At 36.8% G+C, this 27,324-nt stretch overlaps 10 protein-coding genes across 12 annotated transcripts; 5 read left to right on the top strand and 5 right to left on the bottom strand.

Moving 5' to 3' along the window:
- Positions 1–1,248: 1,248 nt before the first annotated feature.
- LOC106401913 (co-chaperone protein p23-1-like) lies at positions 1,249–2,911 on the top strand. The gene is made up of 6 exons (XM_013842526.3): positions 1,249–1,440; positions 1,555–1,741; positions 1,834–1,990; positions 2,094–2,149; positions 2,243–2,420; positions 2,555–2,911. The coding sequence occupies exons 1-6, from the start codon at positions 1,436–1,438 to the stop codon at positions 2,653–2,655; spliced, it is 684 nt and encodes a 227-aa protein (XP_013697980.1). The 5' UTR covers positions 1,249–1,435; the 3' UTR covers positions 2,656–2,911.
- A 390-nt stretch (positions 2,912–3,301) lies between these two features.
- On the top strand, positions 3,302–4,479 carry LOC125587376 (nucleolar protein 16-like). The gene is made up of 3 exons (XM_048757663.1): positions 3,302–3,745; positions 4,023–4,144; positions 4,231–4,479. The coding sequence occupies exons 1-3, from the start codon at positions 3,400–3,402 to the stop codon at positions 4,345–4,347; spliced, it is 585 nt and encodes a 194-aa protein (XP_048613620.1). The 5' UTR covers positions 3,302–3,399; the 3' UTR covers positions 4,348–4,479.
- On the bottom strand, positions 4,458–6,477 carry LOC106401914 (E3 ubiquitin-protein ligase BAH1). Of its 2 annotated transcripts, none has more exons than XM_022703662.2 (6): positions 6,002–6,477; positions 5,680–5,927; positions 5,327–5,599; positions 4,918–5,055; positions 4,791–4,868; positions 4,458–4,723 (listed from the first exon to the last, which is right to left on the bottom strand). In XM_022703662.2, exons 1-5 carry the CDS (start codon positions 6,174–6,176, stop codon positions 4,836–4,838), a joined length of 867 nt encoding a protein of 288 aa, XP_022559383.1. In that variant the 5' UTR covers positions 6,177–6,477; the 3' UTR covers positions 4,458–4,723; positions 4,791–4,835. The 2 variants fall into 2 exon arrangements, with proteins under 2 accessions (XP_022559383.1, XP_013697984.1); XM_013842530.3 differs by having other exon boundaries at positions 4,791–4,849; positions 6,002–6,473.
- Positions 6,478–9,614: 3,137 nt separating this feature from the next.
- LOC106397871 (beta-glucosidase 11) lies at positions 9,615–12,419 on the bottom strand. Of its 2 annotated transcripts, none has more exons than XM_022703683.2 (12): positions 12,160–12,419; positions 11,961–12,024; positions 11,813–11,868; positions 11,643–11,718; positions 11,471–11,542; positions 11,303–11,390; positions 10,960–11,215; positions 10,770–10,885; positions 10,390–10,610; positions 10,286–10,314; positions 10,028–10,206; positions 9,615–9,953 (listed from the first exon to the last, which is right to left on the bottom strand). In XM_022703683.2, the coding sequence occupies exons 1-12, from the start codon at positions 12,388–12,390 to the stop codon at positions 9,740–9,742; spliced, it is 1,602 nt and encodes a 533-aa protein (XP_022559404.2). In that variant the 5' UTR covers positions 12,391–12,419; the 3' UTR covers positions 9,615–9,739. The 2 variants fall into 2 exon arrangements, with proteins under 2 accessions (XP_022559404.2, XP_013693951.2); XM_013838497.3 differs by having other exon boundaries at positions 9,615–9,950; positions 12,160–12,418.
- A 1,753-nt stretch (positions 12,420–14,172) lies between these two features.
- Positions 14,173–14,988, top strand: LOC106399304 (60S ribosomal protein L22-3). Its single transcript, XM_013839779.3, has 2 exons — positions 14,173–14,539; positions 14,717–14,988. Exons 1-2 carry the CDS (start codon positions 14,310–14,312, stop codon positions 14,862–14,864), a joined length of 378 nt encoding a protein of 125 aa, XP_013695233.1. The 5' UTR covers positions 14,173–14,309; the 3' UTR covers positions 14,865–14,988.
- An 899-nt stretch (positions 14,989–15,887) lies between these two features.
- LOC106402178 (late embryogenis abundant protein 2) lies at positions 15,888–16,623 on the top strand. Its single transcript, XM_013842859.3, has 2 exons — positions 15,888–16,142; positions 16,226–16,623. The coding sequence occupies exons 1-2, from the start codon at positions 16,069–16,071 to the stop codon at positions 16,446–16,448; spliced, it is 297 nt and encodes a 98-aa protein (XP_013698313.1). The 5' UTR covers positions 15,888–16,068; the 3' UTR covers positions 16,449–16,623.
- A 2,233-nt stretch (positions 16,624–18,856) lies between these two features.
- Positions 18,857–19,662, bottom strand: LOC106397098. Its single transcript, XM_013837654.3, has one exon. It carries the CDS (start codon positions 19,509–19,511, stop codon positions 19,005–19,007), a length of 507 nt encoding a protein of 168 aa, XP_013693108.1. The 5' UTR covers positions 19,512–19,662; the 3' UTR covers positions 18,857–19,004.
- Positions 19,663–20,316: 654 nt separating this feature from the next.
- Positions 20,317–21,035, bottom strand: LOC106398033. Its single transcript, XM_013838634.3, has one exon. The coding sequence runs from the start codon at positions 20,988–20,990 to the stop codon at positions 20,541–20,543; it is 450 nt and encodes a 149-aa protein (XP_013694088.1). The 5' UTR covers positions 20,991–21,035; the 3' UTR covers positions 20,317–20,540.
- Positions 21,016–23,246, bottom strand: LOC106401621 (probable pectinesterase/pectinesterase inhibitor 7). The gene is made up of 2 exons (XM_013842161.3): positions 22,185–23,246; positions 21,016–21,891 (listed from the first exon to the last, which is right to left on the bottom strand). Exons 1-2 carry the CDS (start codon positions 23,212–23,214, stop codon positions 21,197–21,199), a joined length of 1,725 nt encoding a protein of 574 aa, XP_013697615.1. The 5' UTR covers positions 23,215–23,246; the 3' UTR covers positions 21,016–21,196.
- Positions 23,247–24,971: 1,725 nt separating this feature from the next.
- LOC106401622 (exopolygalacturonase clone GBGE184-like) lies at positions 24,972–26,715 on the top strand. Its single transcript, XM_013842162.3, has 4 exons — positions 24,972–25,249; positions 25,335–25,637; positions 25,713–26,216; positions 26,321–26,715. The coding sequence occupies exons 1-4, from the start codon at positions 25,052–25,054 to the stop codon at positions 26,570–26,572; spliced, it is 1,257 nt and encodes a 418-aa protein (XP_013697616.1). The 5' UTR covers positions 24,972–25,051; the 3' UTR covers positions 26,573–26,715.
- Positions 26,716–27,324: the final 609 nt, after the last annotated feature.

Below are 27,324 nucleotides of genomic sequence, written 5' to 3'. Positions count from 1 at the left end.
ACAGATTTAAGAGCTATATCTAATATTCATGTAATTTTTTTCAAAAATTTGAAACCTCGAGACCAATATTTTATTCGGCTTGGTCATGTTTCTCCCTTCTTGAATATGATTTGTTCCCATAAAGCTTTTAGTTGTTCCTCTGAATCAGTCTCTTTGGTTTTACTATGGATTATCTATTTTCTTAGAGCATCTCCAACCCAAAACCTCAATTTTAAGAGGAGCAAAACCTCAAAATGAGGATTTGAAGAGTGGTTACTCCAACCACGAATCTTCAAAAAAATCCTTAAAAGTTTATCTATTTGCATTATAGGCCTTGACATTAACAAAAGTTACCAATAAAAACATCACAAATACATATAAAACATACATTTAATATATTATACAACACACAATATTACAATATTATATAACAAAAGATGATATAATTTCATATATAATAAAACAAGACACATACACACAAATTTTAGAAAATACATATAAAATACCAAATTCTCGCACTGTTCCCGTAAAACTCTCATATGTGCTTAATCAACGCATTCCAAAATGATAAATCTCCTTATTTTTAATTTGTATATTGCGAGCTAGAAATTGTTGAAATCGAGTATGTTCATTTACTGCTATTTCAATTGTTACCTCAGGCGCTGATCTTGCATCTTGCTAAGCTTGTTTAATGTATTTTTATTTTGCGTGAACTTTATTTTATGTATTTTTATTTTGTGTGAACTTTAATTTAATGTTATGTAATATTTATCTTATTTTATTTTATTTTGGTGTACGTAAGTTATTCTAAATTAAGTTTAGTATATGTATTTATGAAAAAAAATAACCATAAGGACCAAAAAGAAAATACAAGATAGTTTTGAGGATTTGAAGTTGGGTTTGAATGACACAAAACCTCAAAATTTGAGGATTTGAAGTTGAGTTGGAGATTCTCTTAGCTCTAATCGCTTACCGTCTCAAATTATTTATTTTTAACTAAAATTAGATATCTTATAGAAACACTGTTACATGCGCATAAAGTTCAAAAATATTTTGCTCTTTAATTAAAAACTCAATTGTTGACTGTAATTACATGCTTTACAAGGACAATTCGATTTATGATTGATACCAAAACTATAAGTTTGGGTAAAGTATATAAATTGAATATGGGCCAGAAAAGTAAGTTATCCGTGGTTGAAGAAAAGTAAAAAGAGCTCCGCTTTCCTGCGCAAAACAACGCTTAAATCTGAACCGTTAAACTCTATAGCACTTATCAACCTCTCAGCCGTGGATTAGCATATGATTAAACACTTAAACCTAAACTCTCTGTACACTAGCACCCACACGATAATCACTCGGGGGACTATAAACGTATAGTCTATCTGTAGTCGGAAATAAAAATATCTTCATCGTCCTTCTAGGGTTTACTCAAAGCTCTTTCCTGCTCCCAGTAACCATGAGGTACAATTAGATAATCGATTTCTTCTAGGTTCCAGTAACTTGTATGGTAGTTTCTTTAGCATTGAATGTGGCCCTAATTTTTGCAATCTGATTTGGGGTTTATTGTCGTTACAGTCACCATCCGGAAGTGAAGTGGGCAGAGAGAGAGGATAAGGTTTACTTGACAGTGCTATTGGCTGATGCTAAGGATGCGGATGTTAAGCTTGATCCGGAGGGTGTTTTTGAGTTCTCTGCCAAAGCTGGACCGGAGAACCAGGTTTATGAGCTTAAGCTCGAGCTTAATGATAAGGTCAATGTAGAGGTGAGAGAGACTTACAAGACCTTGTTTTTTTTTTGGTTCCGTCTGTTTTGCTTATTGAGTTATGATCTTTTGATGTTTTCTTTGGATGTCAGGAAAGCAAAATCAACATTGGATTGAGGAGCATATTCTGCATCGTGGAGAAAGCAGAGCCGAGATGGTGGAGTAAGCTGTTGCGTGGAGGGAAACCTCCTCACTATGTTAAAGTTGATTGGGACAAGTGGGTTGATGAGGATGAAGATCCCGCCACTGGTTAGTTAGCACACTTCTTCACCATATATATCTATTCAACATTAGCTCTCTGCACTTGAGGCATTGTTCATTTTTGGTTGTCTTATTTCTATTTTTTGTATAGGTCCTGGAGATATGGATATGGGCGGAATGGGTGGAATGGGCGGGATGGATTTCTCGGTATTGCTTTTTTTATCTTATAGTGTTGACTATCTTTTGTTTCGTTTAGTTAAGATTTGAGAAAGACTCTTACATGGTTCTTGCTTCTTATAGAACTTTGGTGGAATGGGAGGTATGGGTGGAATGGGCGGTATGGGAGGTCTCGAGGGGCTTGGTGGTATGGGTGGAATGGCCGGGCTTGAAGGGCTCGGTGGGATGGGCGGTCTTGGTGGAATGGGAGGGCCTGGTGGAATGGGTGGTATGGAAGAATTTGAAGATAGTGATGATGAAGGTGAGATCTTTTGTTCAAAACCTCTTTTCTTGATTAAGTTCTGTCAGCTCATTTTTGTTGATATGATATGTTCTCCGGGTTTTATGTTGGCGTAATCCTTGATTTATACCAAATGAATGAAATTGTATGTGCAGGAGAAGAAGTCAAGTCTGGAGAGAAAAAGGAGGAAGCTCAAGCCCCTGCAACAGAGGAGGCAAAAACCGAAGAGCAAACAACTGTCAAGAGTGACAAATGAAGACACTATCCTGGAACCTGGCTAACCAAGAGTTGTTTATGCGTTTATGAAAACCGCTTGTTGGTTTTTGTTTGTTTTAAATCTTTTCCCTCTGCTTATTTTTACTTGTTGGATTGTTGAATTCCCGATTCGGGTCTTATATGGTTTGCTCTTCTTATAGCAGTATCATTGTTATTGTTGTTGTTGAACTTGGAATATTTTTGTTGCTTGTAGTGAGTGACTTAAAAGAGTTTGCGAGAAGAAGCTCTTTATAATATTGTCTATCTCCATAAGTACTAAAATCTAACCAAAATGCTAAATACAAAAACTTTATACATACAAAGCTTTCTTTTTACTTTGGAATCACATCTTAGTGGACTGGATCCGTTAATCTTCCATGGAAGAAATGAATAAAGCGAGGAAGATCCACTGACCCAATCAGTGTTTGTTAAAGAACACGAAAGACATCAAAATCGGTGTAGAATGTAGATTTAAAGCTTATATAGAGTTACATGTGGGTTTAGTTATCAAAGAAGGCTTTTTTATTTTAATAATGGGCCTATAGATATAATAATGGGCCTAGTAATAAGACATTCTCATTCCCGCGAACTAAACTAACAGACAAGGAAAGGTTAAAGTCAGTAAAACGTCGTCGTCCCGAGGGGAGACTTGACAAAACCCTTGTGGTTAGTAGTTCCCTTAAACCCATTCTCCGCCGCTTGAACTTTCATTCTCCCTTTCATCTGAACAAAAAGAGAGAGAGAGATGGCGAGGTCAAGGAGGAAGTACAAGAACTCGAGGGCCAAAGTACGCGTCGCTCTCCCCAAGAAGAACCCAAACATCTTCAAACCAGCTTTCAACTTCCCTCCCAAGCTCCGAGCTCTCATGGCCGACGACGTCCCCGAGTGGGACGATCAAGCCAGCGTCATCCAGAACTACAAATCCTTCGGCGTCATCTCCAACCCTAACTTGCTCGGCATCCGATCTCGCACCGATCATATGATCCAGGACGACTCCCTCAACGTCCCCCCACCTCCTGAGCCGCCGTCCGATGATCCCGTTGCCAAGGAGTTCGAGCCCATCGATTCCGGTAGCGAGCTCGAGGAAGACGGTAACGTTTCCTCTCTCTTTCTAACGTTTGATTTAGAAATTAGGGTTTTGGGTGGAAGTTTTGGGGGAAACTGAAAAATCTTAGCTTGTAATGCAAGTATCACGCTTTTGCTTATTAGATTATTATCTATTGAGTATTATATGATCACTTTAGCAACTACACAAGAATCTGCTTCATTACCTTTTAAATCTCTTTAAAGTAGTTTAAAGAGTTTGGTGAAAGTTTGTTTTTTTAAGTAGCTAGTTATACTCTAATGCTTTTGATTTGAGATGTGTAGATCTTAAGACAGCACTGGGTAAGCAAAGAAAAGATGGAAAGAGTGCTCCTTTACAGCCACTTACTACTATGCAACGTACTCATATTAGACGCTTGGTCGAGAAACATGGTGATGACATTGAGGTTAGTTAGTTATAGCTACTTCTCTAATGATCTACTACTACCAAATGTAACTACTCGTCTTTCTAACTCCTTACTTGTTTGAACAGTCCATGTACCGGGACAGGAAGCTAAACTCGATGCAGCATTCGGTTGCAACTCTACAGAAGCTGTGCACAAGATATCACATGTACAAGGATAAGAACCCTGTTTTAGTTCCATTCTGATGGAAATTAATGTATTACATCGTCTTTCTCTCTTCTGCGCTCATTTTTCCGTCTAAACTTACAACAACAACGTTATAACAATATGCTTATCCAGTTGTTATAAATTGAAAAAAAAAAAAATCTTAGTTTTTAGAATCGGTTTTAAGAGTTTTCAAAATTTTCACAAACAAATGGTATCACTCTGTCACACTCACAGGGGAAAGCAAATCACAATGAATTTAAGTTTTCTTTTTATTAGCTTATAATCAATCAAAACATATCATCAAGCTGCTATATTCCAGTGAAGCTTCGGCATTGATAATCCCAATACTCTTTGGCTTGTTTTAACCTCTCTGCTCTCTCTGTTTTACGCCTCTCTTCCCAGTACTCTCGGCGGCTGCATGTATCACAGGGTTTAAATATCTTGTCGTTTAGTACAAAGACTAGTTTACAAGTCAGCTTACCTTCGCTTAAGCAAGATACTGAGCTCGTCCAAGTGAACAGCACCTTTATAAACACAAACCTGTCATCGAATGGGTGAACTACAGGATTAGACTAGATCAATAAAAGCAGTGAAGAATAAGTCTTAACCTCACGGCAAAGCGGGCATTTTTCGGACGGGTCTGCAGTTTTCAAGCCATCTACTACGTTCACTGATGCAGCAGAACAAGCACACATGTAGCAATATATGTGACCGCAGGTTAAAGATATCGGATCAAACACCGTGTCCTGTTTTTTTTTTTGTACCATCAGTTTTTAACACGTAAGTTGAAGAATCTTTTTACATTTTAGATATAAACATTCATATTTTTGGCAAGATTCTTTTAATAAGATACTAAAAAGAATTAGTCTGGAATCTGCAAGAGAAGAGTGGAATAGCACTTTGACACACAACAGAGCGAAGACTTTATCATAATAGGCTTAAGATTAACTACCAAGTCAACTAATAGTTTTTATTTGACACTGAGATTCTATGAAGTCATCTTAATTTTTTGCTTACCAAGCATATTGAACAAGTCAAGTCGATGTCAACTTTTACAGAATCAGAGAGCTCGCAGGAAAGCAAAGGCTTTCCATCATCAAACACCAAAGAGCAACCATCAAACAGTGCAGGAGGAGGAGAAGCCAAAACAGCTCCAGAGCAGTCGTTCTGAGTCTCTTTCAGGTTGATGTGAAACGCCATGAGCTCGCATAGCCACGGTGATTGAAGGATTTCGATATGCATTTTCTGGACCTGTGTCTTAAACGCTTGTCCTTGGCTAGACTCATGAATCTGCATGACCAAAAATATTAATTATAAATAAATTGAATATTAAAGAATATATTGATAAATCTTTGGATGATGAAATGAACCTTGTCGTATTTTTTTAGGATTTTTCTAATGGCGACCGAGTTGATGAGGGCGTAGCTAACCAAGTCTTTGCCTTCTTGGATCAAACCGAGATGGCTCTTTTTGCGGTTATTGCCTTTGAGCCAAGTAAGACATTTTTTGAAACGAGAAGCTAAATGTAACTCGAGAAGCTTCTTAGCATTCTCGTTAAACCATCCCACAACATCTTCCATCTCCTTGAGAAGCTCCGGGAAGAAGGTTCCATCACAAACTTCACAAAGACAAATTAAAGAAAAAAAAACAAGAAAGGGATTTTTCTAGGTGGGGGGAAGAACAGTTAGTTACCTGTGCATTCACGAGGACAGTTGTTGCCATGTTGGTGATTGATTGAAGCAATCCGATGATCTCTTCTTCTGCATCTCTTGAGAATTTTCTTGAGCTTCTTGAATCCGACGCCAGGTAGATTCTTCTTCTCCTTTTGTCCTTGCATGTACTCCTCGTACTTCTTACAAAACTTCATTTCTCCAAAACGTAAAAAATAAAATTAATAAAACACACACAAAAAGAGAGGTTATAAGTTTTAGATGATCATCAACAAATCTGATCAAGAAAAACGAGTTTTATCTTATTCTATCTCTTTCACTTGCGTCTCGTGTTAGCTTTATAGGAGAAAAACAGAGGAAGAGGAAGAAGGAGAAAGAAAGAAGGTGGTGATGTCGGCGGAAAACAAAACTAAAAAGAAAGCAAAAGTCAAATTGTTGTTTTTGGGAACATATCAAAAGTTATTAAAAGGGTACTAATATTTGTGTTATTGGAAGGAGTTATTGAGATAATATCTGACTATTGGTTGATTTCTATTTCGGTTAATTTTTGTTAACATTAACTATGTATTGACAGACTCGTTATATATTCAAACAAGTTTTTAGTTTTGAGGAATGACCACATTTAATACACATCTCACATTAGATCTCTTTCTAAATGCCGCGTGGATGTGAATGTCTGGTTTCTCTACCCCATTGATTGAAGTTATTTACATGAATTTTTGTTTCTAAAAATTTAGAAAGAATATAATCTCTCCCTTTTGAGTGTATGATTCTCGGTGACTTATAGTAAGGAAGAGCTTCTCTCTCTTCTTCGTTCTCTCTCTAGGATCCTTCACGAAGAAAAGATCGAGATAAAGCTTCTTTGATTGTCGCCGGTCTTTTTTGGCGACTCTGCCTCTGGTATACTCAGTCAGTTCGACGAGTATAGCCAGTTTTTACCTCCGGTGGCTTGCGGTCTCTTCGACAGAGCTGTCCGGCTTTTGACTCCGCGTCGCGCTTTTCTCGATGGCGACGACGGCTTTAATCAGGGGTTCTCCCGGTTTCGTTGATCGATGTTTCCCGTTCTTCTCTGCCCAATCGCCTCTCTTTCCTCAGCCTCGATGTCATCGCTTCCTCTCCTCCTCGTGAGCTGGTTCATCTTCGAGCTTCCACCTATCATTAAAGGTGACAGTTTTTCTAGCAGGAAGATCGACGTGGTGGGATCGATTGTAGGCGATTAGTTCTTCTGGAAACATAGATCCGGTGTGCGACTTGAATAATCGTGAAGATGGCTCCTTAGTGAGCTGCTCTTCATCGGTAAGGTTCTGCTTGACGGCGGAGTTTCGTCGAGTCTCCCCTCTTCGCCGGTGGAAGGCGGTCCGCTCTCTCCTTGACGCGTGTTTCAGGACGCCGGACGTTCGTCCACGTGGTGGGACGCGTGGATGCCTTCCTCAACGGTTTTCTTCCTTTTGGGTTTACGGCCCAAGGAGTTTGTTATGTTTGGGCATGTAGTTTGGGCCTTTGTTTGTTTTGTTATGTTGGGCTTGGTCCAGTTTGGACCATGACCCGTTTAATAAAATTTCAGTGAAAAAAAAAATCTCTTCCTTTCTAAAAGATCCACTAGAAAAAAAATTGTTATAAAAAGATACATATTTTATATTTTCAATGTAATTTTTGTCAACTAATAATGAAAAATTTTGAAAATCAAAAACATTAATTAGATTTTTTAAAATCTTATTGGTTTGAAAATATAGGAAATATAAAATTACAAAAAACTATGCATTTATAGATAAATTTTAATATGTTTTATTAAAAGGTGTAAAAATTCTAAAACATGGAGTATAATTGAAACTAGAATTTTAAGTTTTTGATCTACAAATAATAATAATATGTGTGGGAGATATTTTGCAGTTTTAAGAATTGGTGTCCTTATTTTTATGTCCTCTCGCGTAAATTCTATCGAATATTAGTAAACAATTGTTTTTCTTATTGCCTTCTTAGTGGGGTCAAATTAGCAACTAAAAAGGGTTTTAATACCATTTCAACGAAGTTTAGATTGATTTGCATATTGCCACCAAATCTTTGCTTTTATCATTGTCAAGCCGCCCATTTTGTTTATTTTTAACTTAATGACTCCATTAAGATTTTGCCACCAAAGGGTTATAGTTTCTTTTGCTCAAAAAAATGTGATTTCCTTATAGCTTATAAGCAAAAAAATTGGAGGGATATGTACATTTGCATTTTTAAAGGATCAAATCCTTAGCTTTACTGTTTGAGCCTTTGAGGTACTGTGAAGAGTCTGAAGACATATTATCATGATTTGGCCAATTGCATTTTGGTGAATTTCAAGAAAGTATCAAAATTTTAATGAGGATATATTGTAGAAAGTGTAATTATATATTTGTTGAAAAATCTAAATAAACATATCATTAACTACTGCTAAAAAGTTCCAAAATATCTCCAAAAGTTAACAGGAAAGAGGAACACCATTGATTTACAGCTCAAGTGTCATTTTTTTTATTCAATTCCAGTGGTTGTTGGTTGTGAACATTTAGGCCCAGTAAACAGTGGGATTAAAGTTTTCAAAAGAAAAACCGAAATAAAAGTTAGTCAAAAGATTTTCGAATTATGTAATAAACTTTTTTTTTTATAATTTCTAAATAAAATACAACAAGGAGCAACAAAGTGTATAAACAAATATATAATCAATCCAGTAAAAATTGAACTTGACGAGAAAGCATCGTCTCTTGTAGGGCTGGGACTTCGGATATTCGGTTCGGGTTCGGATAAGATCCGATCGGGTCCGGGTTTTTCGGATAAATGAATTCTATACCCAATGGGTACTTAGTAAATTTCGGTTCGGGTTTCGGATTGGGTACTACCGGTTTCGGGTCGGTTCCGGGTACCCGTTTCTTATGTGAATTATATAAATATTTACAAAATAAAATAATTATATACCAGTTTTTTATTTATTTATTTTATTTTTTAAAAAAAAGTTAATAGAAATCGTATATATATTAGTAATATGTATTAAATACAACGAAGTTGAACTAGTCTAGTGGTATTGCAGTTGTTGCTTTGCCTATCCAACCCGGGTTCAACCCTCGAAAGATACAAATCTATGTTTTTTAAGTATAGAATTCGGGTTAAACGGGTACCCGTTCGGTTTCGGGTAAAAACCGGAACCGAACCGATACCCATGGATAATTAACACTAATACCCATCGGATAAATTGCCTAGAACCGAAACCGAACCGAACCGGTCCATTTCGGGTCGGTTCCGGTTCGGGTATTCGGTTATGGATAAAAATCCCAGGCCTAGTCTCTTGCGTAAATGAAATGCAAAAGACACACAAAAGCAATAGTTTTTAGTATGGCTCTTATAAGAAAGTGTATTTTCTTACTTCATACGCAATGTCTTATTAAAACTAGGTCAAACAAGCTAATATCCAGCTTTTATTTGAATCCGAAAGAACGTTATCATATAATTTGGTTATATATACTGTATTACACGAGCCATAAGACTGTCATGCATATATATATGAGCTAATTTTTTGTATTGGAAAACTAGATTTTGTCCGGCAGATTCATTAGTCCTGGCAAGTGAAATAACAATGACTACACGATAGTAATTAAATTGATTATAAGAGATTGATATCCCAGCAAAAGTATTCAATTAATCATAAGACATAAATGTTGCTTCATACGCAAGTCACACGTCCACTGAAGCCTAGGGATTATTTTAAACCATACAGTATAAAATCGTCTCAGACATTAAATGATCAGATAGCTGAAGATAAAGCATGCGACCGATGATGAAGAGTTCCTCCCAGAAAGGAAGAGTACCAGTGAGCAGAGAGTTTAGGGTACCTCTTTAGATATGGATCCTTGAAGTCCACGTAATATAATCCATAACTCATGTTATACCCTCCAAATACCTCATACAAATCCATCAACGACCACTGAAAATACCCTCTTACGTTCGCTCCTTTCCTGCTTTTGGTATAATTGGAATCTTAAGAGTCTTGACACATTCATGGAACTTGTAAACGTACTACAGTAAAATTTACCTGAGTGAATGTAGCACTGCTTCAATGTGTGAGCTCAGATACTGTATTCTCGACGTGTCCTCGAGTGATGAGCTTTGAGGAGTCATCTGACCATTCTCTGCGATGTAGATAGGAGGGTTGCCATAGTTTTCTTTGATATACAGCAGTACTTGTTGCAGACTCCATGGTGTATTTGCATACTGAAATAAGCAAAATCACCAAAAACATGAGTCTCTCTCTCTCTCTTTAAGTGATCACTTAATGGAATATATAACAAACCTCATTATTGAAAGATGTGTTTTCAACCACTGAAAGGCAAAATAAGAGCAATCAGTGAGCTACATCATTAGCTTTAATCTTCCCCACAGTATGATCTAACTTACAGGTCAGTTCCACAGCCATGTCTATGTTGAAATCATGGAGACTTTGTTTCAGAGAGGAAGAGTTATCCTTGACGTAAAGTGCCATGTAGTTTATCACTCCTACAAAATCGATTGCACCCTTAACTTGTTCAGACTCATCCTCTGTAAAAGCAGGTAATCTAGACCCAACATTGGTCTTCATCGTCTCAGGATAATCTCCAAACACCAGCGGATGTAAGACCCTTACAACAACAAAAAAAGAAAATCAGTGATCAAAATATTATAGATGCTTCCACATTTGATTCTTTTTTTTTTTAATATTAGGAGGTTCCAGGTCGAATCTCGTAATCTCCCATGCCCGAAACCACAACATATAATATTAGTTTCGTCTTTAGACTTACCAACCAATAAAGAAGTCATTTAATCTAGCTGTTGCTTGCTTGTCCTCTGTAGAGTTACGTAAGGGGGCAGCACCGTATGTGTATATGCTAAGGCCCACCGAACCGTGCTGCTTATGCTGTGTAATGAAGTGGAGATACTGTCTTAGCTAAAGACGGTAGTGAATATGGAAGACAGAAAAAGAAGAAGAACCTGGTACTGTTTCTTGTATAAGTTTGTGGCAGAAGCGTGTGCAAGCAACATATTGTGTACAGCAATGTAAGGCTCAGTGGAAGAGTTTCCTTCGGTACAGTTAAGTCCAAATGGAAGAGAGCATCGACCAGGAGGTGTTACTCCCTGGTCATACCCACCAAGTGCAAACACGTTGAGTTCGTTCAATGTAGTCCAGTGCAACACTCTATCTCCAAACTCCTTGAAACAAGTATCTGCATAAGCTGTGAAGTCTCTCCTACAGTCATTACAAGAAAGATTGATAGAGAATCAAAATCAGAAAAAAAAAAAAGTGAAAAAGGAAGAATAATCAAAAAAATCATACACGCTTTCTCGGCTGAGCCAACCTCCATACTCATCTTCTAGGACTTGTGGAAGATCAAAGTGGTGCAATGTAACGTGCGGCTGGATTCCTGCTTCAGTTAAAGTAGTAAACGCCAATTTAGTCTTGTAGCATACTAATAAACAGGATAGGTATACAAAAGTTAATAACCATGAGTGATCAACTCATCAATAAGATTGTTGTAATATTGTAACCCCTTGGGATTCACTGGTCCTCTTCCACCTGAAAATAAAATCCAAAATGGATTAGAAAATTTTCATATATATAATCGAATGCTTGTAACATTTGGTTTCTTAATGAGTTTCAGGACAAACAACTTTACTTGGTAAAAGCCTAGACCAGGATATGGAAAATCTGTAAGCATCCAATCCAATGTCTACCATGAGCTTCACATCTTCCTGCAAGACAAATTTGGTTGGTGCAGCGGTTAATGAGATTAACCTGTCACACGTAATATATAGAGAAATGTTATAATAGATGCGAAAAGGGGACCTTGTATTTGTGATATTGGTCACATGCAACATCCCCTGTTGCTCCTCCAGAGTGTCCTGCAAATGAAACATCGAGCTTATGTGTACATCTCTTGTTAAATTCTCTATAGAGAGAGAGATCGAGAGAAGGAATAGTAGATAATAAAAACCTGTATGAGCAAAAACATCCCAAATGCTACGAGTTCTCCCGTCTTCCTCAGCAGCTCCTTCTACCTGTTTGTTCATCATGGAGACAATAATAAAAATACTGTTTTATCTGATAGTTTGTGATCTTTCATCGCAACATGAAAGGTGAAAATGTAAGGTTGCAAAATTCAGGAAAAAAATAAGAAGTTGAAGAAGGAGAACCTGATAGGCTGATGTGCCAGAACCAAAGACAAATCCTGGAGGGAAATCATCTCTGCTGTACCCTTCTTCAAGGGATGATACTTCGGTAAATGCCAAAATCAGCAAAAGAAGGAGAACGATGAGACTATTATTGTTCAATAGCTTCATCTCTGTGGTCTCGTTGCTGCTGTACAGACGAAGAAAATTAAAACCTAGTAGAAACTTTGGTAAGGAAAGGACAGATATACACATGCGATTTTCTTTTTATTTTGGGTCAAGTGGAAGAGTTTGGTAGCAACACGACATTTCATTGTTTGTTTCTTCTACAGTCGGTCCGTTTCGATTGATAAGTTTAATGAATAAGAGCCAACAAGGTGTGGCTTTCAAAAAGTCCTAATAGTTTCTTTACTTTCTTATCGGACTTGTTCTGAAGAAACATCACACTCAAAGTTGTATCCTATCCCCAGTTAGTAAAACCAGTGTTTTAAAAATCGGTCTACACTTCCGGACTAGTCAACCAATTGGATCTAAACCAAACAATTTTTCTAGACCGATTTTTTCAAATATCAATTCAGACACAACAAATAAATATGAGTCAGCCGCCTAGCAGATTTCATGAAACATTGAATAAAACAGAGCCGGCCTGGGCATTCGGGTCTTCGGGTCGGATTCGGGTCGGGTCGCTGCGGGTCCGGGTCTTTCGGGTCTAAGAGTTTAGGACCCGATAGGATAATTTGAAATTCTCGGTTCGGGGTCGGTTTGGGTCTTCTTTGATCCGGATCGGGTCTTAAATAGTTGGACCCAATAGGGCAATTAGAGTTTGTCGATTCAGATTCGGTTACGGATCGGGTTCGGTTCGGGTCATGTCGGGTCCAACCCAAAAAATACCTAATACACACAGAAAATATTTAAATACTCAAAAAACATGAAAAAATTTATGTAAAAGCTGATCCAAGAACATGAAAAATATCTGAAATTTTATCTTATTATCCCAATTATATTTTTGAAAATCTAAATTTTTATCTGAAACCCAAAACCATACCCAAAAACTAAAATTTGAAACTTAAAAAATACCCATAATACCAAAAATAAACTGAAACATCCATATCTAGTACATATAAAAGAAAAAAAAAAGAGAAAAATGGTAATTTGTAAGGTAGTTTATACATAAATTTTTTGTTGATTAATCATGTGCGAAATTTCTTTGGTACCTAATATATACTAGAAATTTCGGATTTTCGGGTATCCCATTCGGATCTCGGATTCGGGTTGGGTCGGATCCAAGACCAGCGGATCTTTCACAACAAAACCCAATAGGGTAAAAGGATCGGGTCGGTTTCGGATCGAATCAGTATTTTTCAGGTCGGGTCTTCGGGTCCGGATAAAATGCTCAGGCCTAAAACAGAGGCAGTGGTCAGATGAGAGTGGATTAAAATGATAAAGTGTAAAAACAACCACGTCTTGAAAGCCAATCAATGTCAACGATATATCAGCCACAAAACATCCCAAAAAATACTAAAGAATCTTGAAACACGAGGGAGGGGTATAAGAGCAGCATTAACTCGGGTGCTTATCCCGGTGCTTAGCTTTAAAAAAAAAAAAAAAAATGGAAACAGAGCGCTTGTTTAAGCGCATGAAGGGCCGTTTGTTTCCACTGTTTGCGAACCCCACTTACACGTGGCGGCCCGCGAATGTTCATTTTTTTTTTAATCAGCCAAAAACCAAAAAAAAAAAAAAAAAAAAATTAAGCACCCCAAATGGGGTGCTATGGTTAATTATGCTCTAATTTTCTTATAATCGAACTGAACGGATCCTATCCGAAACCGATCCGAATACCCGAAGTCCCAGCCCTAAGAGGAATAGTTACCGTAGACGTAAACAGTGAGACTACTTAATAGAGTGTGAAGATCTATACTCTACAATGTCGGAAGCAGAGACGTCAAGTTGACAAGAGTAGAAAAGTTATGTAGTAAACCAAAAGAATTATGAACCCAAGATATTAATGGAATAAGCGGGCCTAAAGCCCATTGGGTCTTAACTGTTTAAAATCTCTCCACTAAATTGAAAACCCTAGGGACGCCGTTTATATTCTCTCTCTCTCTTAACCTTTTTCACCCAAAACTGTTTCAGCGGTTAAGCTAGAGTTTTAGAATTTGCGTAGAGAGGGAGAGATGGCTCGAGGAGCGGCGGTGAAGTCGAGTGCGAAGAAGAAAGGAGTGTCGTTCGTAATCGACTGCTCTAAACCAGTGGATGATAAGATCATGGAGATCCCCACGCTCGAGAAGTTTCTTCAGGAACGAATCAAGGTCGGAGGCAAACCCGGAGCTCTCGGTGACGCCGTTTCCATCACAACCGCCAAGGGAAAGATCACCGTCACCGCCGATTCCACCTTCTCCAAACGGTACATCACGAGTTATAAACTTGCTTGAGTTATTAATTATTGATTCTTTAGTTGAAATGTATCAAAAGACTGTTAGTTTTATAACTACAATAAACCCTAGCTTGCACTCCAAGCATTCGTCTCTCTACTTAAATATTGAAGCTCTTTGCCAAATTTGTTTTCGTTTTTTAAAATTAGGTACTTGAAGTATCTGACGAAGAAGTATTTGAAGAAGTACAACATCCGTGATTGGCTCCGCGTGATTGCGTCGAACAAAGACAGGAACCTCTATGAGCTAAGGTACTTCAACATCGAAGACGATGCAGCTGGTGAGGAAGAAGATTAAGGCACTGTCTTCTTCTTCTTCTTCATTTCTTTTTTTTTATATATTTGTCAGAGATTATTGTTGGCATTGGTGTTATTTGGATTGTTCGATCATTGAGTTTAATGAAAGAATGATGTTTGACTAAGTTTCATTTTACACCTCTCATACGAGAACATTTGATAACCACTCGATTGGAGCCTGATATTTTTTTTGCCCTGGTTGGTCCGACGAAAATTTTGATTTGACGTCTCAATTTAGGAATCAAATATCCTGATATATAAATAAATTTTTATCTTAACAAAAATACATTGACGATATATCCTTTTGCTGAAGTGAACAAAATAAAAATTTATATATCATTTTTTAATAAAATATAGTAAAAATTTATTTCTCATTTTTTTAATAAAATATAGTATTGGTTTATGTATTTTGATTGATTTAGTTATTTATCTAGCATATACAGATCTTTCTAGTATTTACAAATCTAATTAAAATATACAGATTTTTAAATGTAACATAAAATTTTTAATAAGTATTTATAAATCTGGAAGTTTTCATTCGGATTTGAATTTTTATATTTTTTAAGAAAGAAATTCATTCAAATCTCCTATGAAATCAAACTTATTAAAAATATATATGTATAATTAAATAATACCTAATTTGAATTAGTGTATATAAATCATAAAATCAATAACATTTGATTTCAATACGAATTTTAAAATTATAGAATCAATAGCAGTGGATTTAGTTGAATTTCCAAATCCATAAAAATAATACACTAACCAAAAAAAAGATACATCAACCAATAACCCCCATTAATCTATGTGTGTTTTTAGTTTTTTACTTTTAAATATTAATTTTTGAGATTTTAGTTTTGGCATATTATAACAAAAGGCCGTTTTTTTCAACCAGACATAGCAGAACCGTTTAAAAACAAATTAATAGTTAGCTTACAAGTTACAAATTATTATTAATTAATTGGATAATTACAATTTTAAACCCTAAAACCTTGGTTACTGTATATTAAAAAGAAACAGAATATAACAAAAGGGTGAGAAGCCTAGATTGACGCAGCCATCATCTCTTCTTTCCTCTATATAAACCCTCCTCCCCTCTTCCTTTCTCCTCATCCCACAAAGCAAGTTGCAACTCAAGCAAAGAGAGAGAGAGAGAAGAAAGAGGTGATCAAGTTTCTTCTGCTAAAGATCAAGTTTCTCACCTCACAATGGCTCGCTCTCTCTCTACAGCTAAGACCCTCTCCGTCATCGTGGCCGGAGAGTTCTCCAACGCCATCTTCAGGTAAACAGTCTTTGCAAAATCGTATGTATAGCTCTTTTTTCGTCACTGAGACTAAATGGTGACGTTTATTGGATACGTTTCAGACGAGGGTTCGCCGTCGCAGCCGACACGGCGTTGCATGGGAGCGTTGGGAGCGGTGGAACAACCGCTTCTGCGTCGGCGATGAAGAAGAACGTTGGGGAAGAGTCTAGCGAGAAGGCGCCGTGGATCCCAGACCCTAAAACCGGTTACTACAGACCCGCTACCGTTTCTCAAGAGATTGACCCGGCGGAGCTACGAGCTGTTCTCTTGAACAACAAGCAATAATTAATTTCCGAGAAAAAACAAAAACGCTTCTAAGATAATTATGTTAATGTTGTTTAATCCCATATTGAGAAAACGGGTCATGATCCTTTGCGGTGAACCCCCATCTTATTCTGTTGCGAGTTTTGTAGTGATCGTTTTGATCCATCCTAATAAAGTTATAAAAGCGTTCAATCTATCAAGTTTTTTTACTATGCTAAAAACGTTACATGAAGTTATCTAACAGAAGTAGAAACTGACTTGTCGGAAAACCACATTGAATGACATTATTTTGTATTGAAAATGAATAGCAGAAAACGGATTTAAACAACTCTCTAAAATCCTGTGGTTGGTAAAACGAAAATTGGAGAATCACAAACGTGATTAGATCGTTTTTACTATTTAGTTAACAACTAAAAATGGTCATAGTGCTTATAGATGATGATGAAAAATATATGTGGTTAGCCTATTTTTCGTAAGATCCTAATAATATGGCTAGCACGATCTTGAAGCCCAAGATTTAACTACTCACAAAAATATTCTGTGTTTTCTTTGTTGCAACAACAAAGATTCTGGTTATCCTCTCCGTATCAGGCAGGACCATCTTCTTGTTATTAAAACCAAAGGGAATAATATCCATGAAATGTCATATTTTAGATATTTTTAACATTAACGAATTAATGTGATAAGAGGATTCAACCACCTGGCATGTCATGTTGCAGTAGGAGAAATGGTGATCAAGGAATAAGTGAACTTAATGCAAAAGAAAAATAAGAAGACGAGAAAGCTCTACTGTGAGCCTCGTATAATTACTTTCGAGTATGAAAAAGACCACATAACTTGCGTGTTTATGGTTGAGAGGTAATGGCTCAAACTAAATCCCAAAGGCCAAATTGCGGGGGAAAAACGACGTAAGGAGAGTTTGTAACCTCGCAATCCCAACCAAGTGGCGTTTCTTTAGGCTAATTTGAAAAAAAAAATATCAGGTTGTTTTTCCATCACAATCCAGATTTATTTTTTAACAATACTAGAAATATAAATGTATGACAACTGCAAAAGTCGGAAGAATCATCGATACTAATTACATGGAGGAATATGGTCTGGAAAAAATGACAAACCGGTTTTCAACCTGAATAAAGACCCGAGTTCAACTGAGATCAGCTCAATATAATATCCGTACATATGCAGTAGAATCTCTATAAATTAATACTCGGTAAATTAATAATCTCTATAAATTAATAAATTTTTTCGGTCCTAATTTGGACCAGTTCAAAATTTGACACAAATCGATAAAATATTAAGATAATAAGTTTTTTGAAAATTTTATGTAAACATATGGTCCCATTAAAATTATAAATTGATAATTTATATGTATACGTATTTTATATAAGTAAAAACCGATTATTATATTGTTTGTTTTATATTCACAATAGAATATTATCTTTATATTTTTTGAAACTTAATATATTTTTGATGAGATTTAGTAATATTATATCTAAAAACCACATTTAAGTTCCATCCAATATATATTATATACACCAAATAATATAAAAAATTAATATAAATATCAAATTTTAAAAAAAATAACAATTAATTTCTATACACTAAAATCAAATATTTTTCTTATCTTAGAATAAATATATCTTAAAATAAAAAATCTAAATAAGGAAACTTTTGTAAATTAATATCTCTACAAATTAATAAAATTTCAAAGTCCCAACATTATTAATTTATAGAGGTTCTACTGTATTCAATGAATCAGAATTTATCTTCTTGATATCATGCCACCATTAAAATTACATAAAATATTACTCCATCTGTTTCAATATAGACGATGTTCTAGGTGATTGTTAATGTTTTCACGTATCTAGGTAACTTAAACTTTATAAAAAAACTGTGTAACTAGATGTGTTTTTATTTTTTTTGTTTATAATTAAATAAATTAGTTTTAAATTATATTTTAATGATTTTTTGTTAAAAAAAATAAATTTTTAATACGTGTGCAAAGAACCAAAACTTACGAAACTGAGAGTATATCTCAGCTACATCTTCAAATTACTATTTCCAGATTCCTGGTACCTTCGAAGGAGGAAATATAATCCATATCAGAGTCTTTGATGAAGAATATGCGATCATGTCAGTGGTTAAGAATCTTGAACTTTCAATTAAAAAAAATAAGAATCTTGAACCATTACTCATTTAGCAAGAGCTCATGAATCTGACTCACAAACCAACAAAGGTCAAGAACCCACTGATCTCTGAAAAAATAAATCTATTTGATTCATCTTTAACCAGAGAAACTCTATCAAATTGTTGCTTCACTTACCTGAAGTCTAGCATACCAAAGGTCTATACTTGCAATCCATCCTAACTATGTACACTAGAGAAGCTCATTAAGGATCCAAATTCTTAGGATGCAACACTCAAAACCATTCATCGATGTACTTTTATTGATTGTAAGTACAATACATACGTTGATTGATAGAACGATCCTAAGAAGAGATGAACAATAAACCAATTGTTGAAACAAAGAACTTGTCCAATGATTGGAGCAAGAACAAAAAAAAGCATCCAAAGAGTTCAGGTTTTGTAAGAAAGTCCCATCATTTGCAAATTATCTGTTTTCGACTTCAATCCATTGCAATCGAACCCGCACCCACACCGCGGCGACTCGTAAAACTCCTCGATCGCGAAGTTCGCCGACGTGATCCCGACGGAGAACTCGAGCTCGTCTCCGTCCCTGATAACCTCCACGATGTTGAGCCACAAGAAGAGAACTTTCACCTTCACGCCGGTGAGCTTCGTGAGCTTGTTCTCCGATATGACGCCGGAGATGGTCGATTTGTAATCCAACTGGTAAGAGCCTTGGAGGGCGAAGCTACACGACTTGTCGAAATACGCGTGGAACTTCCCCGTGGGTTCGTCCAGATCGTACGACAAGACTCCTTTGGGGAGAATCCCGACGGGGAAGTTGTAGCTTTGGAGGAGGGTGTACGCCGTCGGCAAATCGCCGTCTGCAGCTGCGGTGGTGAACGGAACGCAGAAGAGGAAGAGAAACGAGGCGGTTAAGATCGGGAACAGAGACATGGGTCTTTCAATCTGAGCAAACAATACTGAATAGGATTTAGGTTTATCCCGTTTGGATTATCGTTTTCCCGACAGTTTCTCGGGAAGGAAGAAAAATAGAGGTGTTGAAGTGAGAGACGTGACAGAGTTTAAGAGCGGGCCCATGTGAAAATATCCAACTTGATACAGACCAACGACGCCGTCATTACCAAACAACTGGACACATGTTATCTATCCAACTTGAGGTGTTCTTTTGGGATTGTTAGGTAATTACCAAAGTGATTAACATGCTGTCATAAAATTAAAAACGTATTGAAAAACAGCAAAAATCATGTTTTAATCAAAACATAACTCTGAGAATTGTCTAATCATATTTTATAAAAAAAATGGTAGTATGTTTTATGTAATACTCTCTCCGTTTTCAGTAAAATACATGTTCTTTAACAAATTGTTGAAAATATACATTTTATATTTTTAATACACATTTATGATCTAATAATAATTAATTGTAAATTTCAAAAAAATGTACTCCCTCCATTTCATATTAAGTGTCGCTGTAGAAAAAAATTTTGTTACAAAATAAGTGTCGTTTTTGACTTTCAATGCAAAATTTATTAATTTTATTCAGTAATTTATTTTTCTATTGGTTGAATATGGTTAGGTGTATAGATAATTGTATTTTTATATAAAAAAATATACAAAAAGGTTATTTATTCCGTGTGTACAAATCCGAGACGACACTTAAAATGAAACGGAAAGAGTATTTATTAAATTTTATTGACTTACAATAATGAAAAATAGATAATCACAAAAATACATTTATAGCTAAAATTTAATATGATTTATTAATATTTGTGAAAATTCTAAAACTTGTGAGAGTATCATTCTAAAATTACTGCATTATTCGGTCACCAATCCATAGCATCACAAACCACTCAAATTCTAGTCTAGTCTAGTCTAGTATATATATGAATACTACAATTTATTAAGCTAATAGGTAAAGTGGTTATTTATTTATTTTACTCATGACAACTTGGAGGTTGATGAGTTTCATGAAGAGGATAATGTGAGCTCGCGACAATAAAACCCACAACCACACTGTGGACTCCTCGCGAATTGATGCGCCGAGAATTCTTCCGAAGCAGCACCAACTGAGAGTTCGAGTTCTTGGCCGTCACTAGTCACCTCCCCGATGCTCAGCCAGAAGTAAAGCACTTTGACGCTTACGCCCTTCAGCCTACTGACCCGTCCGTTTTTTATGAAGCCCGAGACGATAGGCTGGTACTTGACCTTGTATACCTCGATGGGAAACCGACACGTGTTGTTTAAATAGACTTTGAAAAAGCCAGTTTTGGGGTTTAGGTCGTAGTCGATGACACCTTCTGGTAATATTCCTCGTGGTAACTTGTATTTTTGGACAACATCGTAAGCTGTTAGGTTTGTGCCTGAAACGTACAAAGAAGTGGCAAAAAGGAAGAGTGACAGAACGAGTATGGACATTGTTTCTAATTAGCGTCGTGTCTCGTTTTGGGATTTCTCTGTGTGTTTATATATAATATCAAACTTAGATTATAAGGCCCTACATTTCTTTGGCGTTGAGCTAGGTTTTCGGTTTGTTACAGTTCCAACACAAAGAATACAGGTTCTTTCTTCAAATTAATTAATTGAAAAAAGAAATAACTAAGAGCAAGTAACAAAAATGTATATTATGAAATCAAACCGCTGGTATAAGGCACTCCGGTCTTCCAAATCCAATCATCTTCGAGAAATAAACCAGTGACTGTGAAATTAGCTGCATCAGTCGAATTAATCACGTGGTAACCGGGCCATGTAACTCGGTTTGTAGTGTTTGAACCAGGTCCTGTATTATTATACTCAGCGTAGTATAGCGTACTCAATGCGAAATCGCCGTTCCATTCTCTCCAACCAACCGGTTCGACAAAACCATCAATGTACGATTCCATGATAACCGTCCGTGAATAATTCTTCCACGGTCGACCCAAATACGTCTCGACCGTATAGTTACTAAAAGCAAGATCAGCCGCTGGTTTAATAGTACAGTTTTGAATCGACGTACCCGTGTTCTGGTTCGGATCAGACCTGCCTTGTGCGGTGATTGCGTTGAACTGGTTGGGCATCGGTTTTCTCGGATATAGATTGCAATTCTGAAACACAACAGCCGCGTTTCCAAATATAAAATCGACCGTTCCGTAGACATCGCATTCTCTATAAAACTGTCTTAGAGAATGCGTGTAGAGCGTATCTTGATAGGCCTCGAAACTACAGCTATAGAAGATTGAGAAATCTGCACCGCTCCGTAACGCAACCGCCTGGTGCTTCTCTGGTCCGGCTGTGTTCTGGAAAGTTATGTTCACCGCAACGAAGTTCGGTGCTGTCACAGCTGAATAATTCACGTGCAAAAGATAATTATCAATCGATCCAAAAATATTACAGTTGCATCTCGCCACTAGATAAATAAAGAAACAAAATGAAATGGTTGTTAGTACACATTCAGTGATATTTAATGTATCTTGTCTCCTATTCACCACTTTCAATTTATCTTTTTTGACCTATAGTTGAAAATGCAATAATTAAAGTGGAGCTATTGACGTACTCGATGCATTAAATATTATGGGAAAATTACTTTAAGATCTCGAGACATTTATCACACATAACATGTGATGTCTGACGTACCAAAGGTGGCGGAGTTAAAAGTTGTCCAACCGTCGACGACGCTTCTATTCCCCGTGACCACCGTCTGGTTTATCCCGTCGCCGATCATCATCACGTACCTTTTGTTCTTCGCGATCGAAACGTATTCTTCGTATATCCCCGCCGTCACGTAAATCAAGAAGAACCCGCCGCTCCCGTCGGTATTATTCGGAGCAGCCGCGACGGCCGCCGTGATATTGGTGAAGTTCCCGGTTCCGTCTTGCATCACGGTGACGATGTCGCTTATCAAAACCATGCTTCCGTCGTCTCCGTCACCGGCACCGTCGGCGAGTTTTCTCCTGCTGAGAGATTCGTAAACGGCTTTCGTTCGTTCTGTCATTTTTAACGGCAGAGCTCCGTTTCGGAACAGACGGAACGGTTTGGTGTGAGTGGATGTTCCGGATCTCGGGTGGGCCCAAGGAAACCCGGCCCGTTTCTTCTTTTTTGGGACCCATCCTTTGGTGAAGAGAGCGAGCGAGACGCTGAAGAGCTTCGTGTCATTGACGAGAGGCAAAGCGACGCCGTTTCGCACTGTCCACGTGGCTGAGGACGAAGCGGCGGTGGTAAGTCCCTCCAGACACGTCTGCTCGTTAGTTAACGCCGCGGAGAGAAGCGTTTGTACATCGTCCGCCTTTGGAAACGATAACGTTTTGAAGGTTGACGTTTCGTTAACGGTTTCAAACGACGTTAAGAGATAATCCATGGTTAGACCGGCTAGGAAACGGCAGTCTTGGAGAGCTCTAGTAACGGCGGGTGGAGATGCATGAGCGTTGCGTTTTAGATATTTATCGACCGTGCGGATGAACTTTCGCGATTGAGATAGCGATTTGCGGATTGAGAAACGGCCGTATTGCTGAACGTTGCCTTGGCTGTGTGGGAAAACTGTTTTGCAGTATTTTGGATCCGGCGTCGTTTTGCAGATGGTTGAAGACTTTGATAGGTTGTGTGAAGCAACAAGGAGTGACTGAAGAAAGCATAATAGTGTTATGAGAAAGAGCAAGGGAGATTCCATCGTTACTGGACTTTTTAGTTTTATTTTTATGTGAATAAAAAGTTTAGGTTTAGTGGTTTATATAGAATGTGTTGATTGATGATGAACAGGGATGAGGTGGGTCCATTTTTTTATATATTACCATAAAGTTTATTGTTCTTGCTTTCATATCAATCTAATGGCATATCCAATGTATATGTATAGTATAATATTGAACTAGATTTGTTTAAGTCAACTCGTTTGGGAGTCTTGAAAACGCGTAGGTTGTTTCAGGATTATATAATAATCATCGGATACTCTTGTCAGCTGATTCAGACTTGCTTAGCTGTTAATACAGAACCATGTGATCGTTCTCAATATGAATCTTAATAACAGTCCATTACATATATAAGCACAAGATATGACTTGCATATTTAGTAGTGATTTAGTATTACTAATAGTAAGTAGTTCGTACTCTCGTTTCCCTCAAGCAATGCGATTTCGAAGTAGCGGTTATGCTGTTTGGAATTGTTTTCATTTCTCCATACAAGTATAAATCACTTACATATATATTTTGTTTAATGTAGTACATCATACATTCAATATTTAACGTCACTTTGATTAAAAACAACATTAATACTAATCAATGACGAGATGTTTGCATTAACATCTCCACAGTCAGATGTAATTGTAATTTAAGTCTGCTTAATAATCGGCTGGTGCAAATGAAGTTATCGACGTCGCGTTGTTCCTAAGAATTAGTGATTGTAGCCGTTGAGATTCGATCAGCTTCACAATAAGCCTCTATAATTATGATTAGTCAGTTCTGGATAGATTACATAACCACCAGCAAGTAATCGTGTGTTAGAATTAATTCTCTTGTTAAATTATCATAGTTTTTGTCAGATATATAGAAACGTTAAAATTAATTGTCATGAAAGCCATCTCAAGGCAGAACGGTCCAAAAACGACCGACTGTGACCTAGATTTGCAAAACATTAAATATCTAGTCGCATTTTTTTTAGTACGTACTATTTATTCAAGAGTCTTTAAGATACTTGCGAGGTTAAAATCTGTGTAAAGAATGCCACCAGAAGTAACTAGTCACTCAAGTTACTGTGGTTACTCCTGAGTTTTAAGACATTCATATATTTAGTTCTTTAGCTAAGATAATACTACGACTCGGTTGATTCATATCATCTGTTATTTTAATGCCAAACCATGACTTTGCTATGAGACCATATAATGCAAACATGATTAATGGAGGATAATAGAAAACTTCACTGACTGAGATGAAGAATTTACCAAGTTAGAAAACATGATTCCAACCATTTATGCGGTAGATCATTTGCAAGTAATTGCTTGCAATCTTAGATGGGTAATTAACTGAGTTTTGCTGATAATTTCTAACCACTTAATCAACATATTTAGTTTTGATGCAGCGGCAGTTTGAAAGCTAGCGTAGGAGCCTCAATGGTAGAAATAGAATCTAAGTTATTTTTATATTCTTATGATGTCGAATTTTTCATATTGAAAATATTACAACTTATATTTTTTTTCTTTCTGTTGATAATAGATTTAACAATTTTTTTATAAAAGGAGTAGGCTCGTTTTTTCCTCTCATATGCAAAACTGACCGTGAAATTAGATTTGTTATTAGCTAACATTAGGTGGTCAAACATCCGCAAAAGAAGATGAAACCACACACTCTGGTATTTCCCTAAAACCATTATCTTAAAAATAGATTTGAATCCAAAAATAGCATACCCACTAACCTATATAACATCATGAATCCTCCTATGATCAAATCACTTTTAAATTTGTGTATACTTGTTTAAAAGTACAAAAAACCAAAAACAAATAAAAAGATATTATCACCATGGCTAACGCAAGAATGTTAGCCGCTAAGGCAAATAACACTAATATTGGTTCATTCATTATAATGGCCTTGGTACTTGGTTCTTGCGTGGCTAACGGTGAATATCTTGGAGGCGGCCGTGAACTTACTGGCAACCCTACCGTATTTGATATAACTCAGTTTGGAGCAGTGGGAGATGGTCGCACCAATACTTTCAAGGTAAGATTTCTTAGATTCTTTTTGTAATTACTACTAGTATTTGTGTAATTTGGAACTTTTCTAATATAGAAATACAAATATGCAGGCGTTTTTGAAAGCATGGATCCAAGTGTGTGCAAGTCCTGTACCAGCAACGCTACTAGTCCCTAAAGGAAATTTCTTGGCTGGTCCAATTATTTTCGCCGGTCCATGCAAAAGCAAAGTGACCGTCAATGTTCAAGGCACGATCAGTGCTACAACAAGCGGATTCGCAACCCCTGAATGGATCTTATTTGAGCGTGTCGACAATGTCCACCTCACCGGACCTGGCATAATTCACGGAAGAGGTGAAGCAGTATGGGCAGCAGATGGTTGTGGCAAAAAGTTTAAATGCAATCTTCCCCCAACGGTAATAATTAGTTAATGTACACATATATCATCCAAGTATTAATATGTTGTGTACTAATCACATGTATACATGCAGTCTCTAAAATTCAGAAACATAGTAAATCTTGAAGTCAGCGGCATTAGCTCGGTCAACGCAAAGGCCTTCCACATGTTCTTGGTGAAAACCGTGAATGTCAACATCCACAACATTAAGATTATCGCCCCTGCTGAAAGTCCCAACACCGATGGTATCCATTTGAGCAATGCCGACAACGTTAGGATCCTAGACAGTTTTATAGGGACCGGAGACGATTGTGTTTCAGTCGGTCGTGGTTCCAACAATGTAACCGTCGAACGTGTGGTTTGTGGCCCTGGACACGGCCTCAGTGTTGGTAGTCTTGGTAAGTACCTCAACGAGGAGGACGTTAGCGGCATTCACTTTAGGAACTGCACAATGAGAAATACCGACAATGGTCTTAGAATCAAGAGTTGGGGTGGTTCGACACCAAGCAAGGCTGTGGACATTCATTTTGAAGATATTATCATGGAAAACGTCAAGAACCCAATCATCATTGACCAAAACTATGGTTCAAGAGGCGGGGTAAGTATACATATTTACCGGAGAAAATCTTAAAACCAAAACTGATATTAACATCTTCACCGTTCAGCAGCTTACCGAAATATATATTTTTTTGTGTTTTGTAGGAGTCAAGAGTTGCCATAAGCGATGTGTTGTTCAAGGGTGTAAGAGGAACAACAATTACAAAAGATTTTGTTCAGTTCATGTGCAGCAAATCGGTACCGTGTAAAGGAGTCAGAGTCGAGGATGTGAACTTAAACTTCGTAGGCAACAAAGGAGGACATCAATCGGCGTCAGGTGGTTTGATCGGATCTCTTTGTAACAACGCCAATGTTATACTTGGTGGAAAGGTTAACTTCCCTCTGTGTCCAAAATAAGCTTTTTGGTCTAAATAATATAATAAAGGAAGAAAAAAATCAAAAGTTTCCACAAACATTTGTTTTGTTTGTGGATTAGTTTGGAAAGTTTATCAACATGAAATAATCATTGGAATATCAGACTTTTGATAATGTTGTTTTCCTAACTTGTTTTTTTTTTTTTTTTACTTTTTCTGAGTTTGGGTAATGTATAATACATAGACGCTTCGGCTGGTTGTATCCATTTTGCGTATAAAAATCCTTTTCTATTCAAAAAGCACCGATCAAAAGAAACAATTAAAATAAACCATCAGTTTCTATCCTGAATCGCAATATTGTTTCTTAAATTCAGCTTAACCTACAAGCAGATACAAAAAGTCACGCTAGCTGAGATTATCGATTTCTCCATCTTGAGAACTTCTCCAATTATCTTTGTTCGGTTCTTTTGGTTTTCTACCAATCATATCATTGGAAACCTGTGTTAAAAAGAATATTTCTTCACCCTCTTACATTGCCACCTGTAAATGTCTTAAATTCAAATTGACATCCCCTATGTAAAGGCAGCTTTGGTTTCTATTTGTTTCAGATACAAAGAAAAGTGGTGACTGGTTTCACGAATAAAACAAAAGTTGTATAGTGATTTGTTTGATCGATACTTGTTAGGAAACAAAAATTCTAGTAATTTTAATTTTAATATGCCTCAATATTTTAAGCTATGCAGTTTGAGACGATCATATAAGTTATTACCAACGTTCATCATTCGAAACAATTTT

This window comes from Brassica napus, chromosome C5 (assembly GCF_020379485.1).
Source record: "Brassica napus cultivar Da-Ae chromosome C5, Da-Ae, whole genome shotgun sequence".
Taxonomy (NCBI): domain Eukaryota; kingdom Viridiplantae; phylum Streptophyta; class Magnoliopsida; order Brassicales; family Brassicaceae; genus Brassica; species Brassica napus.
This window is presented reverse-complemented; position numbering and strand designations above follow the sequence as displayed.

Bases quoted from the DNA above. Each gene is read 5' to 3' on its own strand.
- LOC106401913 (XM_013842526.3), top strand. The intron at 2,150-2,242 runs GTATTGCTTTTT...TGCTTCTTATAG, and splicing joins TGGGCGGGATGGATTTCTCG to AACTTTGGTGGAATGGGAGG. The intron at 2,421-2,554 runs GTGAGATCTTTT...TTGTATGTGCAG, and splicing joins TGAAGATAGTGATGATGAAG to GAGAAGAAGTCAAGTCTGGA.
- LOC125587376 (XM_048757663.1), top strand. From the start codon at position 3,400: ATGGCGAGGTCAAGGAGGAAGTACAAGAACTCGAGGGCCAAAGTACGC. The intron at 3,746-4,022 runs GTAACGTTTCCT...TGAGATGTGTAG, and splicing joins TAGCGAGCTCGAGGAAGACG to ATCTTAAGACAGCACTGGGT. The intron at 4,145-4,230 runs GTTAGTTAGTTA...TTGTTTGAACAG, and splicing joins AACATGGTGATGACATTGAG to TCCATGTACCGGGACAGGAA.
- LOC106401914 (XM_013842530.3), bottom strand. From the start codon at position 6,176: ATGAAGTTTTGTAAGAAGTACGAGGAGTACATGCAAGGACAAAAGGAG. The intron at 5,056-5,326 runs GTAAGCAAAAAA...AAAAAAAAACAG, and splicing joins TGACTTGTTCAATATGCTTG to GACACGGTGTTTGATCCGAT. The intron at 4,724-4,790 runs GTAAGCTGACTT...TGATACATGCAG, and splicing joins AGTATCTTGCTTAAGCGAAG to CCGCCGAGAGTACTGGGAAG.
- LOC106397871 (XM_022703683.2), bottom strand. From the start codon at position 12,390: ATGTGTATATCTGTCCTTTCCTTACCAAAGTTTCTACTAGGTTTTAAT. The intron at 11,869-11,960 runs GTTTTTATTATC...TTTCATTTGCAG, and splicing joins GGATGTTTTTGCTCATACAG to GACACTCTGGAGGAGCAACA. The intron at 10,611-10,769 runs GTAAGTCTAAAG...TGTTGTTGTAAG, and splicing joins AATGACTTCTTTATTGGTTG to GGTCTTACATCCGCTGGTGT.
- LOC106399304 (XM_013839779.3), top strand. From the start codon at position 14,310: ATGGCTCGAGGAGCGGCGGTGAAGTCGAGTGCGAAGAAGAAAGGAGTG. The intron at 14,540-14,716 runs GTACATCACGAG...TTTTAAAATTAG, and splicing joins GATTCCACCTTCTCCAAACG to GTACTTGAAGTATCTGACGA.
- LOC106402178 (XM_013842859.3), top strand. From the start codon at position 16,069: ATGGCTCGCTCTCTCTCTACAGCTAAGACCCTCTCCGTCATCGTGGCC. The intron at 16,143-16,225 runs GTAAACAGTCTT...GATACGTTTCAG, and splicing joins TTCTCCAACGCCATCTTCAG to ACGAGGGTTCGCCGTCGCAG.
- LOC106397098 (XM_013837654.3), bottom strand. From the start codon at position 19,511: ATGTCTCTGTTCCCGATCTTAACCGCCTCGTTTCTCTTCCTCTTCTGC.
- LOC106398033 (XM_013838634.3), bottom strand. From the start codon at position 20,990: ATGTCCATACTCGTTCTGTCACTCTTCCTTTTTGCCACTTCTTTGTAC.
- LOC106401621 (XM_013842161.3), bottom strand. From the start codon at position 23,214: ATGGAATCTCCCTTGCTCTTTCTCATAACACTATTATGCTTTCTTCAG. The intron at 21,892-22,184 runs GTACGTCAGACA...TGAATTATTCAG, and splicing joins TTTTAACTCCGCCACCTTTG to CTGTGACAGCACCGAACTTC.
- LOC106401622 (XM_013842162.3), top strand. From the start codon at position 25,052: ATGGCTAACGCAAGAATGTTAGCCGCTAAGGCAAATAACACTAATATT. The intron at 25,250-25,334 runs GTAAGATTTCTT...ACAAATATGCAG, and splicing joins GTCGCACCAATACTTTCAAG to GCGTTTTTGAAAGCATGGAT. The intron at 26,217-26,320 runs GTAAGTATACAT...TGTGTTTTGTAG, and splicing joins ACTATGGTTCAAGAGGCGGG to GAGTCAAGAGTTGCCATAAG.